Below are 17,907 nucleotides of genomic sequence, written 5' to 3' on the forward strand. Positions count from 1 at the left end.
CCTACTCGCGTAAATGAGGCAGCACTGTTATGCCATACATTCCTCATGTGTTATTCATCTATGGGCATTCATAAACAGGAACTCAATGTGTCCACTGCTACTCATTATGTGCTCATTGCTATGATGGCGACTGACGGAATGACTCCGTAATACACTAGTGAGTCAGCAGTCCGTGGGAACAATGCTGAAGAAGTAATGTGATCCCTCACCAGGGTTAAAGGTCACATCATCACATTCATCTCATTAGTCATAATGCCCTGTAGGTCAACAATGCAGTGATTTAATCAAAGTTTGTATGTGGGGCTATGGCACACTTACAGCATTGTTTAGGACAAGGCTATATTAGCAGAAATGTATGTGGTGTGTAAATAATAATAGTATATTTAAAAGCTTTAAATGACATTTTACTAAGTGCTTTACAAAGAATAAAAAAACTTAAAAACACAGACACAGAATAAAGAAAAAATACAACAGCATAAATACACTGAGATGACATTAAAAGCAGACCACAGATTTAAAGGCAGAACATGTGAGCCTGAACTCACTTTTAAGGTCTATAAAATGCCTTTTTATGTTTCCCCTTTAACAAAGATTTTCTCATTCTTTCTTTACAGTTTCGGACGTCTCCTCTGAAAAAAAGAAAAGACTATTCATTTGGCGTCCATTCAACCAACCGCCAATCAGAACGCCAACCTCCAAGTCATGTTATCAGACCGCCCCCCCCCTCCCCCTCTCATCAACCATACCGCCTCTTCAACCTCTAACGTCCCCATGCTCTGTGTCCCCCCCCACTGCATTCTGTAGGGTAAGGTTATAATAGGCCGCCCCCTCTCTGTGTGTCCTGCTCTATAGAAGCTGCTTTGTCGAGTTTTCTACTCAGCTGTTCGTCTCTCACCTAGCCGTACACACACACACACACACACACACACACACACACACACACACACACACACACACACACACACACACACACACACACACACACACACACACACAGACACTGTTGGGTCACCGTGCGATGTCAGTTCAAAAGGAAACAAAGGGACCACTTGTCTGCATTGCACAATTATTTTGTATTTTGTACATTTCAAGAACAGAAAGATGAGCGTGCCAAAGCGACGTCGCGGTGTGTCCTGTATTAAACCGGCGTGACGTCCTTCCCCCAATTACCTTTATGTTGGCCATCACGGGCCGAAGCACGTTCCTACTTTCTAGTTGAAGTACACGCACACCCCTTGGTATTCTGTGTCATGAAAAAAAGCTGCTAATACCTGCACCACTGGACGTGATGAACATGTGATGTTGGACGCACCGTCCCCCTGACGCCCACAACTGTTATTGTTGTTATGGCGATGAGAGAAGAAGAAGAAGAAGACAGCGAAGGATCGCACTCAGGCGTGTTGCCGTGGCCACACAGAGCTGGGACTCTTGCTGAGAGACGTTCTCATATGCGAATATGTATCTATATAGATCTATATGTATATATATATGGATATCAGTAATGCTCAACGTGTTTTGAGCCGGCCTGTGGCAAAGACATGGAGGGGACGGCCTCCTCTATTGGCGTGCTGCAGTGCTTGATCCTGTGCCCACGGGGGGCACTGGGACGGAGCGGCCGCGAGGTGTGCTGTCTGTGTGAATGTGTGAAGGTGTTTGTAGTTGGAAGAGTTATGCATGGCATTCTGGCACGTACACATGCAAATACACAGGGGAGTCGCGTTACCCCGCTGGAGAAAGGAGCCACGCAGTATCAAACGCAAGGAGAGATGAGTGTATCAGGGTGTGTGTGTGTCTGTGTGTGTGTGTGTGTGTGTGTGTGTGTGTGTGTGTGTGTGTGTGTGTGTGTGTGTGTGTGTGTGTGTGTGTGTGTGTGTGTGTGTCTCTCTAAATGTACAATGTGTGAACATGCGTTAGGTCATTGAACCTTTTAATCTTTACGATCTATCCATTGACAATCGTATTGTCTGTAGGTTTCAAGCAAGTCGAAGCACGCTAAAATTATCAACTGTTATAAATTCTGATGCCGTTTTGTAAATAAACGACTTGTGTAGAAGCATATTATGTCAGTGATTTGACTTGTTTCCTTTTAAAGTGATTACTCGCAATAGTGCAATAACAGATCCCTGTGTCGTTTATAGTTTGATTCTGTTTTATTGATTAACTATCAGTCCGTTATGTTCATTCAGATTGCTATAAGGTTAGCGTGCTTAACATAAACCATGATAGGTATTTGGATCTGCTGGTCAATCCATCTACCTTAATTCTTCAAATTGTTATTTTGCCATAACGTACTCGCAGAGATGATATTAAATATTTGTTATGGTGCAGTTATTCGGACATGGCCAGTCCTATATTTGACTCCTCGATCAATAATATATATCAATAAATTGTAATTTAAAATTGGACGTATGATTATATTCCTTGACTGATACAATAATTTAAATTTACGTCCATATTAAACTGTACTCGTCCCATTGCCATTGCAGAGCAGTGCAAATTATTTTGTGTATTTAAAACGTGAGAGAAAAAATTATGATAGTAAAACAAAAGAATGACTAAAGTATCCTCAGACGTGAAATCTGAACCCAAAAAAGATTAGTGTAGAGTCAAAATATACACTAGTATATCTCATATTATACTAGTTTCATTTAATTATTTATTATATGTAATTCCATTGTGCAAACCTCACTTTAAGCTGCATAGTGAATCTCTTTCCTTTAAGATGAAAAAAGGATCCTAAATGTATTATTTTTGTTTCTTTATAGACACTTTATAGACAGATGTAAATCATATTTACATCTAGTATTTTGTCACCAGCAAATACAAACTAATTAAAAATAATGACAGCAAAAACATAGCAGTATCACATTATGGGCCTTTGTTGTTCAGCTGAGACTGAAATATTCATACCGTATTACTTTCCCACAAAAAATGCCAAACACTGGTATATTCTTTGAACCTATGTTCTTTTGACCATGCTCAATAGGACAATATCAAAACCAAAAAATTAAAAAGATCTGCTTGTTTTTGATACAATTTGAAAAGAAAACTGAAAGTAGTTGAATGTGAGATGGCCTGAGCATGGTTTATGCAGATGATACATGAATGTGGATTGCTTCCCCAAAGAGAGAGAACGAGAGAGACTTGTGAAGACAGATAGACTAAAGGAAGTTTTTGTATGTGTACAAGAAAGTGATATTTGGCATACTGTAGGCCTGACAAGCCAACAGCTGTTTGAAATAAAATCTAAATGCAGGCCAACTGAATGTTCTGTGTCCATTTGTGTTGAGGCAATCATCAAATGCCTTAATTCAGCTATGTATGCCTACCTATTCAATGATCTTCAAAGCAGATACAAATACAGTCAGTGGTCTAAGGTTGAATGGCCTTTAAGAAAAGAAAATTATGTAATACTTGAAAAGTAAATGTATATCAAAATCTAAATATATATAAATATATATCAATATCAAAACCCTTCAAGGTTTTATAGGCACCAATTCATCATGCATTTAAATTAAAATGAATACACAAAGTAATCCTTTATGCATACTAAATGCCTAAAGAGTATAACTTAAAGACGACATGGTTGAATTTAACCTTCAAATGTGTCATGCATGTTCTCCCACGAAGTTTACCGTTGGAAGATATATCACAACCGTTGGAAGATATATCACAACCAATAACCGAGAGTTCAATGGTGATCAAATAGATTTACGACAAGAGGCTTGCAGAGAGCCTCGGCATCCACAAGGCTGCAAGCTTAGCCTTCTGGTGTCACAGAGACCGCCAGCCAGCCCCAGGGACCTAAGTTTATCCCTGACAGTTTGCTGGTTTGTTTACGCCGTTGCTATGGTCACGGCAAGACTGGCAGACACTGGTTTGCCCCCAGCTGCTCTCGGTGGTTTCTGAAGAATCTACATTAGGACCCAGTTGTTGCGCTCGAATGCCAAAGGGCGGCTCTGATGTCACAACTGGGACGAGAACAGATTTGATTGATTGGCTAACCTGCTGTGACAATTCAGCTATGGGCTCCTGGTCTTTTATTTATATCCGATGAATTTAAACTGAATATTATAATAGTACAAAAATAAAGGATAACTTAAGAAGAGATCATGCAACGGTGAACTTCCACTTCAATTAAAGCATAAATATGCATAGGGTATTACATTCCAATTAATTTAATTGTATTTAACTAAGTGGAAGATTACCGTTTAGTTGTTTTAGTTAATCTATCCTTTATTATATTGAGTATATATTACACAGTGTGTGTGTGTGTGTGTGTGTGTGTGTGTGTGTGTGTGTGTGTGTGCGTGCGTGCGTGCGTGCGTGTGTGTGTTTGGTATACATACACAAACATTATATAATAACTTGTAATAAATGCATGTAAATCTGACCATCTGAATATGATTTTTTTGTCAAAACAAAGGTTTTATATTGTTTGGTAGACTTTTATTGCCAGCCATTTACAAATCTAAAAAACCAATCTCAAGACAAAGAGTTCAAGAAATAGTTGCAATATGTCTTCAATTTAATATATTTATCACATATTAGACATATTTAAGTGTTGATAGATGATCATCCATTACAATAGCTGTTGATTTTTTAATTCTACCAATTACTGTGCCACCATTACGATTAGTTAGTCCTTCAAACATTACACACAATTATTTAGGCAGATTCTTTGATTTTTTTGTCGTATGAAGAAGGATGTCGACGCGGTTTTCAACAAGCCAACATGGGATATTTACATAGCAGGGGGGGAATTACAGTAGCACTATTCACAGTATGGGGGTACCAAATAAAATACACACGCTCACACATAAACAACCAGCCATTATAAATAGATGTTCAAAGGGAGCCGGAAAAAGAAAATGCAAAAATTCCAGATTTTAAAGCATAGCTCCTTGACCCCGCCTTTAATAAAATGCTTTCCGTTTTGTTCCCACTGTGGGGCTGCCGGCTCCGCTGTAAACGACCGCAGGTGACCAGGTAAACATATTGGCATAGGGAATCTAATCTAATGCAAACCAATCGACTAGTGGTGTTTGGGCTGGCTTAAGTCAAATTAAGAAAAAAATAACTTGAAATAAGGAATGTAAACATTGCATTTTCAGAAAACACACACACACACACACACACACACACACACACACACACACACACACACACACACACACACACACACACACACACACACACACACACACACAGTGTGTCCCTGATCATCGATGAATCTTCATGCGAAAACAAGGAAAGACTTCCATCTTGGCAACGTTAGCATACGTTAGCACATGTTAGCGTACCTTAGCGTACGTTAGCACGTGTTAGCATACATTGCCATCAGTGCGTGTAGCTCTACCAGTCCGAGTCGAACACCTTCTTGCACATGTTGGAGTTCTCCTGGTGAAGGGGGAACTCTGATCCGGGCACCAGCTGCTTCCTGCCCTTACTTGACACAGAGCTCTTCCCCGACGGGAGGCTCTCGTACTTAGTCAGGTACTCACTAGAAAGAGAACCGAGCACCACGCCGTTAAACTCAAATTTGCAGATTCAGTAACCAGACCTCAAAATAAAACCCATTGCACAACACCTTGGCTACCGATGAGGTTGCTATGACCTCGTCGTTGGCTGGGGTAAAAGAGGGTGGGGGGATCATTTTTTACGATACCTGAAAGGAAAGGTGGTCTTGTCCATCTGGATGCAGACCAGGAAGGGGTAATTGGAGAACTGGACGGTGGTGATGAAATCCAACGAAGCCTCCGTCTCAAAGCTCACCTCCATCCCCGTTCTGACGAAGTCCATGTCAACAGTCACGTTGCCGGTGACAACCAGAGCACCCCTGTGCGGGATCACAAAAAAAAAAGACACTAAAAGGTGGCTTCTTGGCGTCTGGTACCAGCAGCCACGTGGTCTGTGCGTAAAATAAGAAGAGGGTTATGAATCGCACACTGGATCCCAGCTCATACCCAAATGTCATCGTCTTTAGAGCCGCCAGTAAAGACATGACTTGGCACGGCGGGGGCTGCGGTTGTGGTCCCTTACGCCTTAGCCGCCAGCCGGGCTATTATGAGAGTGGCAGAGGAACAACTATGCTGATCTTCTCACCTGCCTCTGTCACTAACACCCCCTTTGCCAGGGCCAAGCCGAGGTGAGGCCCCCAAATATTGGCCCCGGAGCCCTGTGGGCCTACGAGGAACACCAGACACTATGCTAGTCTAGAAGTCTAGTCTAGTATATTGCTTTAGAAACTGGTGCACTATAGAACCTACATAAACTTACATGGGCTTTATGGATGAGACAGTGAAGACCGACCGGGAAGAAGATAGTTGAAAGACAGAGAGAGAATGACAGCAGGTGGGAATCAAACCCTAGGTGCCTGAGATGTATCGTGTGCCAAACCCTCTTGTGTTAGTCCAGTGAAACATAGGGGCTTGTGTGCGGATGTGTGTGTCCTGCAGCGTTGAGCTGTACATCAGTGGGACAATCCACACACAAGCATAAGAAAAACCTTTGAAACGTGCACCATTTTGTTTTGCAGCTACATAAGAAGACAAGCCACCATCGTTGTGCTCCTCATTCAAACTCATTCTGAATGTTTCTTACAAGATTTATGTTTATGACCGAGATTTCTCCCCCCTAATAAAATCCCCCTGGTCCATCATGAGTTATCTGGGATATATCTGGGCAAGTTTTCTTCAGCAGACTACCAACAAACTTGCTGATTGTCCGAGGTAGTGCTCCCACATCAGGCTAGGAGCGAATAGCAACACACAAACACATGCTGGCACATACGCACACTCAAATGTGGCCCGGGTCCAGCAGCCAGTGGAAGAAATTAATCACATACAGAACGCATATAGGCGGACAGAGGCCTTCATAAACCCTGCATCAACGCAGCGTCTATTTCCAGAAGAGTGACATAGTCAGTCTATCAGAAACAATCCCCCATTAAGTATTAGAGGTTGTGCGTGTGTGTGTGTGTGTGTGTGTGTGTGTGTGTGTGTGTGTGTGTGTGTGTGTGTGTGTGTGTGTGTGTGTGTGTGTGTGTGTGTGTGTGTGTGTGTGTGTGTGTGTGTGTGTGTGTCCTTGGGCCTCGTTGGTCTTTGCCCTATATCCCTGTATGTTGCAGCCATAGGTCAACTATGACAGATAGCATTCATCGGAGAAAATTGTTCTGAGAGATAGTGTCTTACCAAGTTTTGGGTAAGGCAGTTTGCTTGCAAATTCACATAGCAGGTATTTTAGCTAGATTGGCTTTTGGACTACACTGCTTTTACGCTTTGGTCTGATTTTGAAGGTTAAAGGGTTAAAACTCGAAACATTTGGACAAACATTACTCTAGCCTTTGTGTTAGTGGAAGATATTTCATTAATTAAAAAGAAGCAGCTTTTAACAGTAGGTTTTTGCACTTTGTCTTATCATTTGAGCAACTGTCCTTTAAATTCCATTACGATATCTATAGAAGAAAACCCATTAAGAAGAGTATAAGAAGAGTTTAATTGTTAAAGCATGATTCCCATAAGGATTGTGTGTGTCAACAGTACCTGTTGTTGACGCTGGTTTTGGACTCTCTGTACCACAGACTTATCTCCATGCCTCCAGAGATGTCAATGGCTAAACCCCCCTGGAACTCAGCACTGGCCTTCACCCCGGACTGGAGTTGAATAACCTGCGAACACAGGGGTGAGGGAAACAGACCTATATGTTACATACACTGTAACTAGATAGACAAATAATGCTGTATATTTGGATGGAATACTTATTACACTACTTAGTCATTCAGTGACCTACAGCGTATTGAGACAAATGTCATCAGGGAGAAGGTCAGGTTTAGGCTTCTTGCTCAAGGGTGCAGGTAGGCTAAAGCCAGTGGGGCATGAAACAAGTCATGTTTGGCTGTGAAACACCCTAAAACACCCTAACCTCTACACTGTCCTGTGCCCAATCAATTAAATGCTCTTCTAATTAATTGCTCTGCACTCTTTAGTTAAGAGTGTACTGAAAAGATGTCCGGAGAGTCTAACGTTTTAGGCTGTTGCAATTAATGCAATCCTTATCACAAATGAGTAAGAGTGGCTCCACACAATCCCCAGTGTCCACAGCCTGTTCTGTAGGCATCCTTGCTGTCAGAAACCCCATCCCCCTACCTGCTCCTCAATGACACTCATCTGCATTAACTGGTAGTCACCTGAATTAGAAAATCGCCTACTAAAGCACTTAATCATTAAAGACATCCATGGCAATTATTGCAACCCTTATCACAAATGAGTAAGAGTGGCTCCACACAAACCTCAGAGTGGTCGGTGAGAAGGATGAGCCCCTTCACCACGTTCACGGGCTCCCCGGACATGGAGAAGATCTTGGACATGAGGTCGCTGTAGCCCTTGAAGAAGGTGACGGGCCGCAGCTGGACGTCGAAGAGCAGGGCCGACATGCCCGCGTACGACTCCAGGTCCTGCTCCCCCTCATCGGGCGTGGCTGCGATCAGTGTCTCCAGGCCCTGGGCCTCGATGGCCACCTGGGGGATCGGAATCCTTCATTAGGGTCAGGCTCACATTGGCCTCTGGAGGATACTTGCAGCTCGTTTCTCACTTCACTACGTTTAGAACGAGTTGAGACACCGCAATGACAGACATGATAATCTACTGTGCGTTCAATTGAGGACAATGTCCACAATTGAACTGGTGAACTAGAAAACCAATATAAACCGACATAGACTGCTCTCAATGAGTTAACTTTCAACCAGAACCCTAGTTGGATTGAATGGATGGCTTTTGTACTTTTTCCTCTTCTGGTGGCAAATGACATCATCTGGCACCATCTCAGCCAATAAGAGAATGGCACTGGCAATAACCATTACGGTGGTTCCCCAGAGAGGGTCACCGCTGGCCCTCAGGGGGTTCTATGTATTGCTGTGGTGGCGCGGTGGGGTCACCTGCAGGCCGTGCAGCGTGGCTCCGCTGCTGGCTCCGTAGATGTTCATGTTGCTCCTCCTCATGATGCCGGAGCCCGAGTACAGGATGTCCAGGCTGTATGTCGACGACACGTCCGCCGTTTCTGAACAACGTTTGTAGAACATTAGGCATTAGAGTCCGGTCAAGGGGGGAGGCGGGGGGGGACTGTTAACAAAACGTAATCGAAAGGTTTCGAGGTGTTTGTTTTATAGCAAATAGTACAACAAAACTTTGATGCTAAAATAACACATTTTGCAGTTTGGGGTCTTTGGTCCAACACTTACTCGCCATGAAGCCGGAGTATGCGGAGGACGAGCCCACCTTGGCGAAACGGTCATAGTTATGAGACACCATGTCCTTCATGGCATGCCGTACGACTTTGCTGAAATAATGAAATATATAGAGAAAATCTATGAGAACGCGATAATGTTCCACACATTTGAACATACATAACATTTACAGAGCGATGGTGTTGGAAGGGGGGGCGCCTCGTTTTTTCGACGCATGATGTTTCACAACAATACAGCGTCCAATACCTGGCTGGCAGTTCAAAGCGGAGGATGTCCTGGATCTTGGACACCATGTATTTGTTCATCTCGTGGGGCAGGTTCCCGATGGACAGGAGCAGGTTCTTGACGTGCTCGTACGAGGGGTTGCTGCTCAGGATGACGTCGGCCGCCGCTGACCTCACGTTCTTCTCGTAGATGCGTCGGTTCTGGTGGTAGATCCGGTTCACCATGCTCTTCACCTTAAACCAATATTCAAAGTTGCATTGAATATCACATTTGCATTCTGGGAGATTTGCTAAACCAGTGATGGATGGCTCAATGGATGGATGATTTGAGGCTCATTCTTTGTCTCGTTTATTGTTGTTGGATTAGATATATTGTTTCATGTTGTCGGCCTGTACCTTTCATTCATGACCTTTCCTGGTTAAGTAAACACAAACTGTTTCCTCATGGAAACAGGGAATCGTCCAACAAGAGGTGTTTGACCCAACCACAGTGAAACTGAATCGTCTCTACTATCGTTTTCCTCATCATCATCATCATCTTCCTCATCATCATCATCATCATCATCATCATCATCATCATGTGTACTCTACCTCTTCGGTGATGAGCTTGGTGTCGTATCTCTGCAGGGCACTGAGGGCGATGGTGCAGAAGGCTCCCACCTCCGACTCTGCGTACTTTGTGAAGATTGGGATGGCTTCGGGGAGCAGGGAATTCTTCAGGGACAGGAGGAACATCTGAATCTCCGCCTCCACCTCAGTGCTCTCAGGACCCTCCAAGATCATCTTCTTCACCTGCACCACTGTCTGCAGGGGGAACAGAAGATAGATGTTTCTGGACAGTTCAAGTGTTTTCTTATTACCATAAGAGCCTACTTTATAAAATATGGTGATACCATCTGGTTTTTAAATGACTATAACATGCTCAATGTTATCTTCATCGGCAAACATATCTTAATCCAGAGATTGAGACTGAAACTATGTGTGCTATTCGGCGGACGCCTTTGAGTGCATACATTCTTAGAATGGTTGTGCCCCCCCCACCCCCATGGGAATCAAAGCCCTGACCCTGGCATGCTCCTCAAGTTGAGCTACACAGGCTCAGGTTCTTAGCAGACTTACTGGGGAGTCGCAGCCTCCTTTGAGACAGAGCTTGTTCACCAGAGCTCCCATGATGATCACGACCGACTCCTTGATCTCACTGCTGCCGATCTTGCCCCTGGAGATGTCCTGAGAAGACGTACACAACACTTCATTACAGCCAGCTGCATTTCATTTCATGGATTCCTCCTTTGTTAGATACTAGAACTCAGGTTTTAAAATGGAGGATGAATGGCCGCATTCAATGTTTTTATAAGACCTATATAACCCCACGTTTCTTGGAACCTTCTCCAGGAGCTTGGACCTCAAGGCAGCGGGCTGTACCCCTGTATCAGTAGATACAGTAGACAGAACTGGGAGACCCATTGTAGCAGAGAGAGACAGAGGTACCAACCAGGAGAGACTGTAGCATTTTCTCGTTGGGATGCGACGCGAAGCCGCAGGCGTACAGGAACCTCTCTTGTAGCACCAGGCCTTTGGCGTCCGTGAAGTTGAGGAAGCTCAGGATGGCGTCCAGAGAGGCTGGCGTCTGGGCGGAGGTGACAGCGTCCACCACCTGAGGGCTGGTGGAAGAGCGGTGGAGGGTGGAGGTCAGTAGGTGGAGAAGCAAAGGCTCATCCTTGTGGCCACACTGTGTGCAGTATTGTGCTAGGGTTGCTCCAAAGTGAACAATAGCATAGGCTCTGAAGCCTTCTACTGAATAAGAACATTTATTACACGGGTCTTTTCAACGTTCCGTTCACTTGCATGGGCACTTCACAACTTCCGGCGGTCAATTATTTTTGGATAATTCATTGGCAACGGATGAATAATGACCGCTGTCAAGGTAAACAAAAGGACTTTTTGCCTTTGGTATCACTCCGCACGTAGTCTGGTAACTTGTCAATGTAAAAAGCGGGATATGTATCAACCCAAGCGCTGTCGGTTGCTAAGCGACGACGTCAACGTCTTGGGCGGACTATTTCTCTGCTAATCAACACTTTGAATGCTGGTAACAAATACATTGTAAATAAATTGTTTCGTTTTGGGAAGTAGCCGTGTAATAAGCGGGATAATGTATAGAACTTTGCCGGTCATTATCGTAAAATAAGCCCCTTCATGGCGAACCAAGACACCTCCGCTGCGCGTCGGTGTCCTGTTCGCCCTGTCGGGGCTTATTTTCTCGATAATGACCGGCGTTCTATACATTATCCCTTCCGTATATTATGTACCACAAGATGCAATGTGAACAATTGAGGCTCCCTAATCCTACGTGTTGTGATTAACTATACTTAAGGTCTCCCTACTAAGACAACAGACAGATAGACAGACAGATAGACAGACAGACAGACAGACAGACAGACAGACAGACAGACAGACAGACAGACAGACAGGTACACAGACAGACAGACAGATAGACAGAAAGTTAACCAGACAGGCATCTTTGCGTGGGGAACTAATGCAGGTGTGAGATGGCGCTGGAGGAGGAGTAGGATTCTTACAGGGCCGTCTTGCTGGCACTCTTCAGCACGCTGAGGATCTCCTTCTCGGTTGCCTTCCTGATGCTCTGGATGAAAGCCAGGAAGCTGCGGGGGGCCATGGCCTTGGATAACCTCTCAGGCTCAAATTGATCCTTGTTGGCCTGCCAATGTTCCACCAGCTGACCAAGGGAACAGCAGAAGGAGGAAGAGTGTCAGAGCACAGTGCTGGAGATGGCCATCAACTGACAACTTATTCATCTAGTAGCCATCTTGATTCTGAACGCTAGCTGGGTGGTGGAACTGAATCAGATGGAACCAAGATGGCAGCTCGGTGAATAAGACCCATTGACTCCAACTTACATCAAAAGCGAATTTGGTTACATTCAGAAAATTGCATGACTGATGACGATCTAATATATCAAATAATAATCATAAACCCAACATTAAATTGAACATAATGTGATGTATCTAATAGGGTATAGGACGTAACATGAAATTATGCTATGATCTGATATCATATTTGTAATAACATGACATTATCAGATATGATATGGTAACGCACTCACCGTAGGGCAGCCCTTGCATTGGGATTTGACCTGTTCAGCCATGACACCAACCGCTGCCAGTTTAGCATCAACAGACGCCACAACGCTCGCCACGTCTTTTCCAGGGACCTCCAGTGGCCCCGCTGCCCTCCCCACGAACTTAAGGCTTTGTCTGGGAAACACCGAAATACAAAGTTCAGACAAACATATTACATGGCATTGTTTTCTCTTTCCTTCGGCCCCTATTTTACCAACAGGTGTGAGGTTGACGAGCCAAAAGAAAATCTACCAGCTTGTTATATCACTAGTGGGGACGCCTTAAAGTAAGCATCCCGAAACTGTGCGTTTACCTGGAGACAACTTTAACGCCCGCCGATCTGCGGGAGTTGGCGGTCAGTATGTGAACCTCTTCGGCCTCGGCGGACTCAATGAAACCATCGCTCAGTGTGAACGACGTCACAGAACTGGCTTTCTTGGACACACCCAACACCTGGACAAACAAGATCAGGGATCAGGATCCCCGTTCAAACTTCATGGAGCCTGATGATTAGTTGTGTGCAACGGTGTAATTCAGGAGCGTCGTTTGGGGGGGGGTTCGCGATATGGACGGACCTGGCTGTGTGTGGTGAAGCCGGTCTCGGAGGTCTGGCAGGTCTCTAGGAGTTTGGTTCGGGTCACCTGTCCATTGGTGGCTCGGTACTGGACGGTACACCTCCCGGACACGTCGTTCTGTCGGCAGCAGACCCTTTGTTTAAGTTTAAGTCCCATGCAGTGACGCTTGTTTATGTATCAGGGTGAATGAGTTGATTGAATTTGGGTTTAAGATAATTTGGTTACATCATTTTCGTAATATTTTGGTTGGGGTATAACATGAATACTTTGCATGGTGATAAAAATGGCGTTAGGATAAACTGTATCACTGCAAAAAATATTAATTATTTATCTTCAATTGCTTTAAACCTCACCCCATTTCCCTTTTACCTTTTGCGGTACATTTAGACATTTGGGTTAATTCAGGCACATAACAGAACTTGAGGTGCTTCTCCGATATAAAACCATTAAAGCAGAAGCAAAACCTGTTGTGGACTTACTTCAATGACTTTCCCGGTATTGAGCTGGACTTGCAGTAGGCTAGCCAACCCTCGTTTCAAGTTCTTGATAGTCGCTGGTTCCTCTCGATACGAGTAAAAAGCCTTCACCTGATTTAAAGTAGGGAACAAACAAACGTTACTTTAAACCAATGGGATTAAAAAGCCAATTATTTTGTTCATACAATGTCAACTTTTGTCAGGGTGTCGGTGTGAACGTCCCATTTAGTAAAGGAAGTAGTATTAAAAAAATATATGTAAAATAAATGAAAACAGAATTTCAGAAATGTAATAATTAAGAATTAAAACCAAAAACCTACTAAGATACTTAGAAACATGGAGTTATTCAATGATAACATTTCCAAATAAAAAGCATCTCATCATCAAATGCTCTTCACCATCTTCACACACTCCTCATTAATATAAAACAAATCACATTTCAGTTGCTTAGTCTCTCAGATAAACCAGAGACTGGCGGTTAAAGGACTCCAATTAAAGGCTTCTTTATTTGGCCCACTAGAGGTTACACTCCTCGGCCTAGATCAGGGATTCTAATGAAGGTCGGTATCTTTTAGGACTTATCTTCCGGTGCCACGAAACACTGAAACAGAAAGTATTCTTAAAGACAACACTCTGCTTCCTGTCTCTCCTCTGACCGCCCTGACCTTTGAGCACAGAGTGTGAGGGGTGATTTAATTACCTTGCCAACATCATCACCCTATCATGTGAGATAAAGACTAATACTTATACTACGTCTGAACTTCAAACTCTGTTGAAAATCATATTTTGATAAAGTCTGTCAAATTATAACAAGGAAAATGATTCGGATAGTACAAAAAAAAAGATATATATACAGATTATAGTTACGATAAGAGAGACACTTAGTGTGAAAATATATTACGATTTACCAAGACATAAACTCTTCAGTCAACAGTAGAACAAGTCTGGGTTTATCACTTTGGGTACGCTTCATGTGTTTATCCGCATTCTGATAACAAAACCACGACAATAACTATAGATAAAACACAAACGCAAACAAAAATTAAAACAAACATTTCCATGACAAAAATTCAAATAAATGTAAAAAGCAATGATAGGGTCCCTCCCTACCTTGCCATTCCTGAGGTGGATCATGTAGGGCCGGGTGAGGGCCCCCAGGGGCCCCTTCCCCATCAGGCTCTCTGCAGTGGAGCCCTTGAGGAGGTCCCTCTTAGAGCGCGGGGCCAAGCTCTCCACACCCACGTCGGACATCTGATGGGAGGACGGGCATCTTAGATTAGGTACCACTTCACAAACTACCTGGATTTTCGCACTTTATATCAAATCTTGTATTTAAATGCATGCTATAGAATACAGTACAGACGAGAAAACATTCATATTTTGATCTATATTTGTCAAGGACTGTTTATAGTTGATCAGTTGTGTCTCTCTATTTTTCATCAGTATTGATGGACATCGTCTCACAGCCAGCCTAAAGACCAGTTTAATTCAGATCCTGACAACAGAAACAACGGTATACTCAGTCAGCTATGTTGTCCCTTCTCCCTCTGATTCGTGTTGACATACCGCTAGTTGGATGAGCTGGTCGTCTTTATTCCCCGGGTCTCTCCACACCAGATGGGCGGACACGTCGCTGGTAATCCGATACCCCGCGCTGCTCGTCTTTGACCCCCCGGCCCGATCCAGCAGGACCTCAGTCCTGTAGCTGAACTTATACAGCTGGTGGTTGTCCAGTCTGGGCCCAGCAGCAACATCTAGAGTCAACACAACCATGTCAGCAGATGTGGATGCCGAGAGAGACCAGAGAGACTGTGAGGAGGGACTTTCCCTGGGCTTTAATTCAGAGAAACTCACCGGAATGCAGACTTTTTAAACGGACTTGTGTCACAACCACACAAAAATAAACCACACAAAAGTAATGGTGTGTTTCAAATGTTTTGATGCTCGATTTTTTTATTACCCATGTTACTAACATGATTAGTAACATGGGTTTAGAATAATACTGAGGCCAATTTATATTGCAGTCGTTTATAGCGGGCGTTTTATGGTGCACCGTTATGTAGACATATATTTCAACAGATGATGTTATGTTCACATACAATTCCTCAGATATAATGTGATATGTTGAAGAAGGGGTCTTATTGGATGTGCATCTAGTCAACGGCCCATCAATGAGGGCCTGGTGTGAGAGGCTGAATCTACTTGATGTGCCTTTAGCTGAGCGTCCATACAGACAGGGCCTGGTGTGAAGACAGGGCCTGGTTTACAACCAGCCGTGGATTAACAGGGCGTGTTACCAATCTGAAAAGATAACATTTGCTCTGTGGCTGAAGCGATGAAACAGATCAGATGTTTTACTTTGAGTGGAGCTACAGGCCATCACTGACGTGTCACCTTCTGATAGACCACCTAATCACAGGGGGACTGGTGGCTACAGCCAACATGATTCCAATAGGCCCACTGACTTGAGATGTTGGTCTGTTAATGCCTGCCACTAATTTCACAGCAACATTCAAGCAAGAGAACCAACCTATGATGTACTATCTGCTATATTGGTAGCACTTGGTATTGGTTGTTTGATTCAGATTTCTGATTCACTGAAATAGAGACCTTTTGTCCTTATCTATGTATTTGGATTTTACATTACGATAACTTGATTATATATCATATTGTTTTACTTTATGAAGACTTAATTAAAGGGAGTCAAAATGAGTTTAGAATTGAAGAGTCAAAAACTGTCACCATTCTCTAACAGTGTACCGTTCTAGTCTGTTAACTGGCACCATAGATGAGATGACACACCACTTTTGAATTGCATTAATAAATAGTTCTAAATAAATGGTTATATTGTGTGTACACGAGCTTTTATCTGACCAATGACAGTAGCCTGACTTTCATTATTAGTCATCCCAAATTACCCAACCTCATCTTTTAAAAGTGTTTCTGACTCATTAGGATTCAGTCCTAAAAAACGGATCATAACAAAAAGTGACTCACCTTTCTTAGAATCGGTAGCAACCACCGCAGTGCAAAGCAAGAGTACAACCAGTTTTAACATTGTGGAGGTATCGGTCTGTCACCACACGAGTTTAACGTTCAGTGCCTGGCACACGGAGGCCACAGGAGAGGATCCCAACAGGTCGGAGCGACTACAATTCTGGTTTACCAGAGTGGAGGGCAGACTCCAAACTCCACGCTAAGTAGGCCTACTGCGGATAAGCAGCCAATCATTAACTCGTCAAGCAGAGATTTTTTACAATCACTTCGACTATCGATAGATCCGGTGCGCCAGGGGATGCTTTTTTATATGACTGATCAGCTCATGCGCTATCGACAGTATCGGCTTTATATTATTGATTAGATTAATCAAGTGGTAGAGATCGCATAAATGTAATCGACTTTTCATTTGTATTTTCATATGTAGGCTTACTGACTATACGACTGCGTTGAATAGTCCCATTATCATCTGAAGGTATTGTTATTGCAATAGGCTATATAAGTTATATGGGGTACATATGAATGTTATATTTACCAAGGTACGATTGGGCGACTTCACCTTTGACCTAATTTCTTGAATCGGGTATGAATGAACCGTGGCTATATTGTTTTACTATGCACGTTGGAAAGACGTCGCTATAAGGAAAAATCCAGTGAAATATCAAAACAATTCAGCAACCAACAACAAACCAAATAATGTGTTGAAACGCCGCAGCATGGGTGTCGTCTACGTCACACTTAGGGAGAGACTGATGATAACAGCTACGTATAGGCCTACAACTTAAACCAATCCAATTTATCAATGAAAATGTGTCAGCTCTAATCAACATACTTGGGTGGGTTTCTTGTTTCAGCCAATATCTCCATCAATGACCCAACATATCTCGACTTTCCGTTGGCGTTCTCCTTAGATGGATAATCCTAGTAGGCTACTACTCCCATTAGTGATAACTTTTTTTATATCAATCAAGTCCATTCTGATATGCTTTTCAGATAATCTATCATAAATTGGGCACGTCATTTTTAAATGCTTTAATGAGTTCAACATTTACTCAGCAGTTGTGAAACATGGAGAAAGTACCAGTAATTAATAGTTTTAGGATTGATTGTAACCATATTTATTTTCTACATTAGGTAAAAAAAAATCAATGGATCAACATTTTATTGATATTGATCAGTGTGTTTTGGTAAGCCGCCAGTGGGTGTCAGTATTAGTCGATTCTTAAACTTTTTATAGCAGACACAGTATTC

The 17,907-nt window shown here is 43.2% G+C and overlaps 2 protein-coding genes across 2 annotated transcripts in view; one reads left to right on the plus strand and one right to left on the minus strand.

The window, feature by feature from the left end:
* Positions 1-3,261, plus strand: part of LOC115540703 (uncharacterized protein C4orf54) — an 11,879-nt gene extending 8,618 nt beyond the window's left edge. Inside the window, exon 2 of the mRNA XM_030352208.1 lies at positions 615-3,261. The gene's annotated coding sequence lies outside the window, so the exon portion shown is untranslated. The remainder of the gene's footprint in view (positions 1-614) is intronic.
* A 1,166-nt stretch (positions 3,262-4,427) lies between these two features.
* On the minus strand, positions 4,428-16,843 carry mttp (microsomal triglyceride transfer protein). The gene is made up of 18 exons (XM_030352209.1): positions 16,657-16,843; positions 15,226-15,413; positions 14,770-14,910; positions 13,663-13,770; positions 13,184-13,300; positions 12,922-13,061; positions 12,593-12,743; positions 12,048-12,205; positions 10,961-11,129; positions 10,588-10,695; positions 10,060-10,272; positions 9,491-9,702; positions 9,239-9,336; positions 8,936-9,057; positions 8,291-8,518; positions 7,545-7,669; positions 5,669-5,839; positions 4,428-5,503 (listed from the first exon to the last, which is right to left on the minus strand). The coding sequence occupies exons 1-18, from the start codon at positions 16,715-16,717 to the stop codon at positions 5,356-5,358; spliced, it is 2,658 nt and encodes an 885-aa protein (XP_030208069.1). The 5' UTR covers positions 16,718-16,843; the 3' UTR covers positions 4,428-5,355.
* Positions 16,844-17,907: the final 1,064 nt, after the last annotated feature.

Source organism: Gadus morhua, chromosome 3 (assembly GCF_902167405.1).
Source record: "Gadus morhua chromosome 3, gadMor3.0, whole genome shotgun sequence".
In the NCBI taxonomy this organism is placed as follows: Eukaryota; Metazoa; Chordata; class Actinopteri; order Gadiformes; family Gadidae; genus Gadus; species Gadus morhua.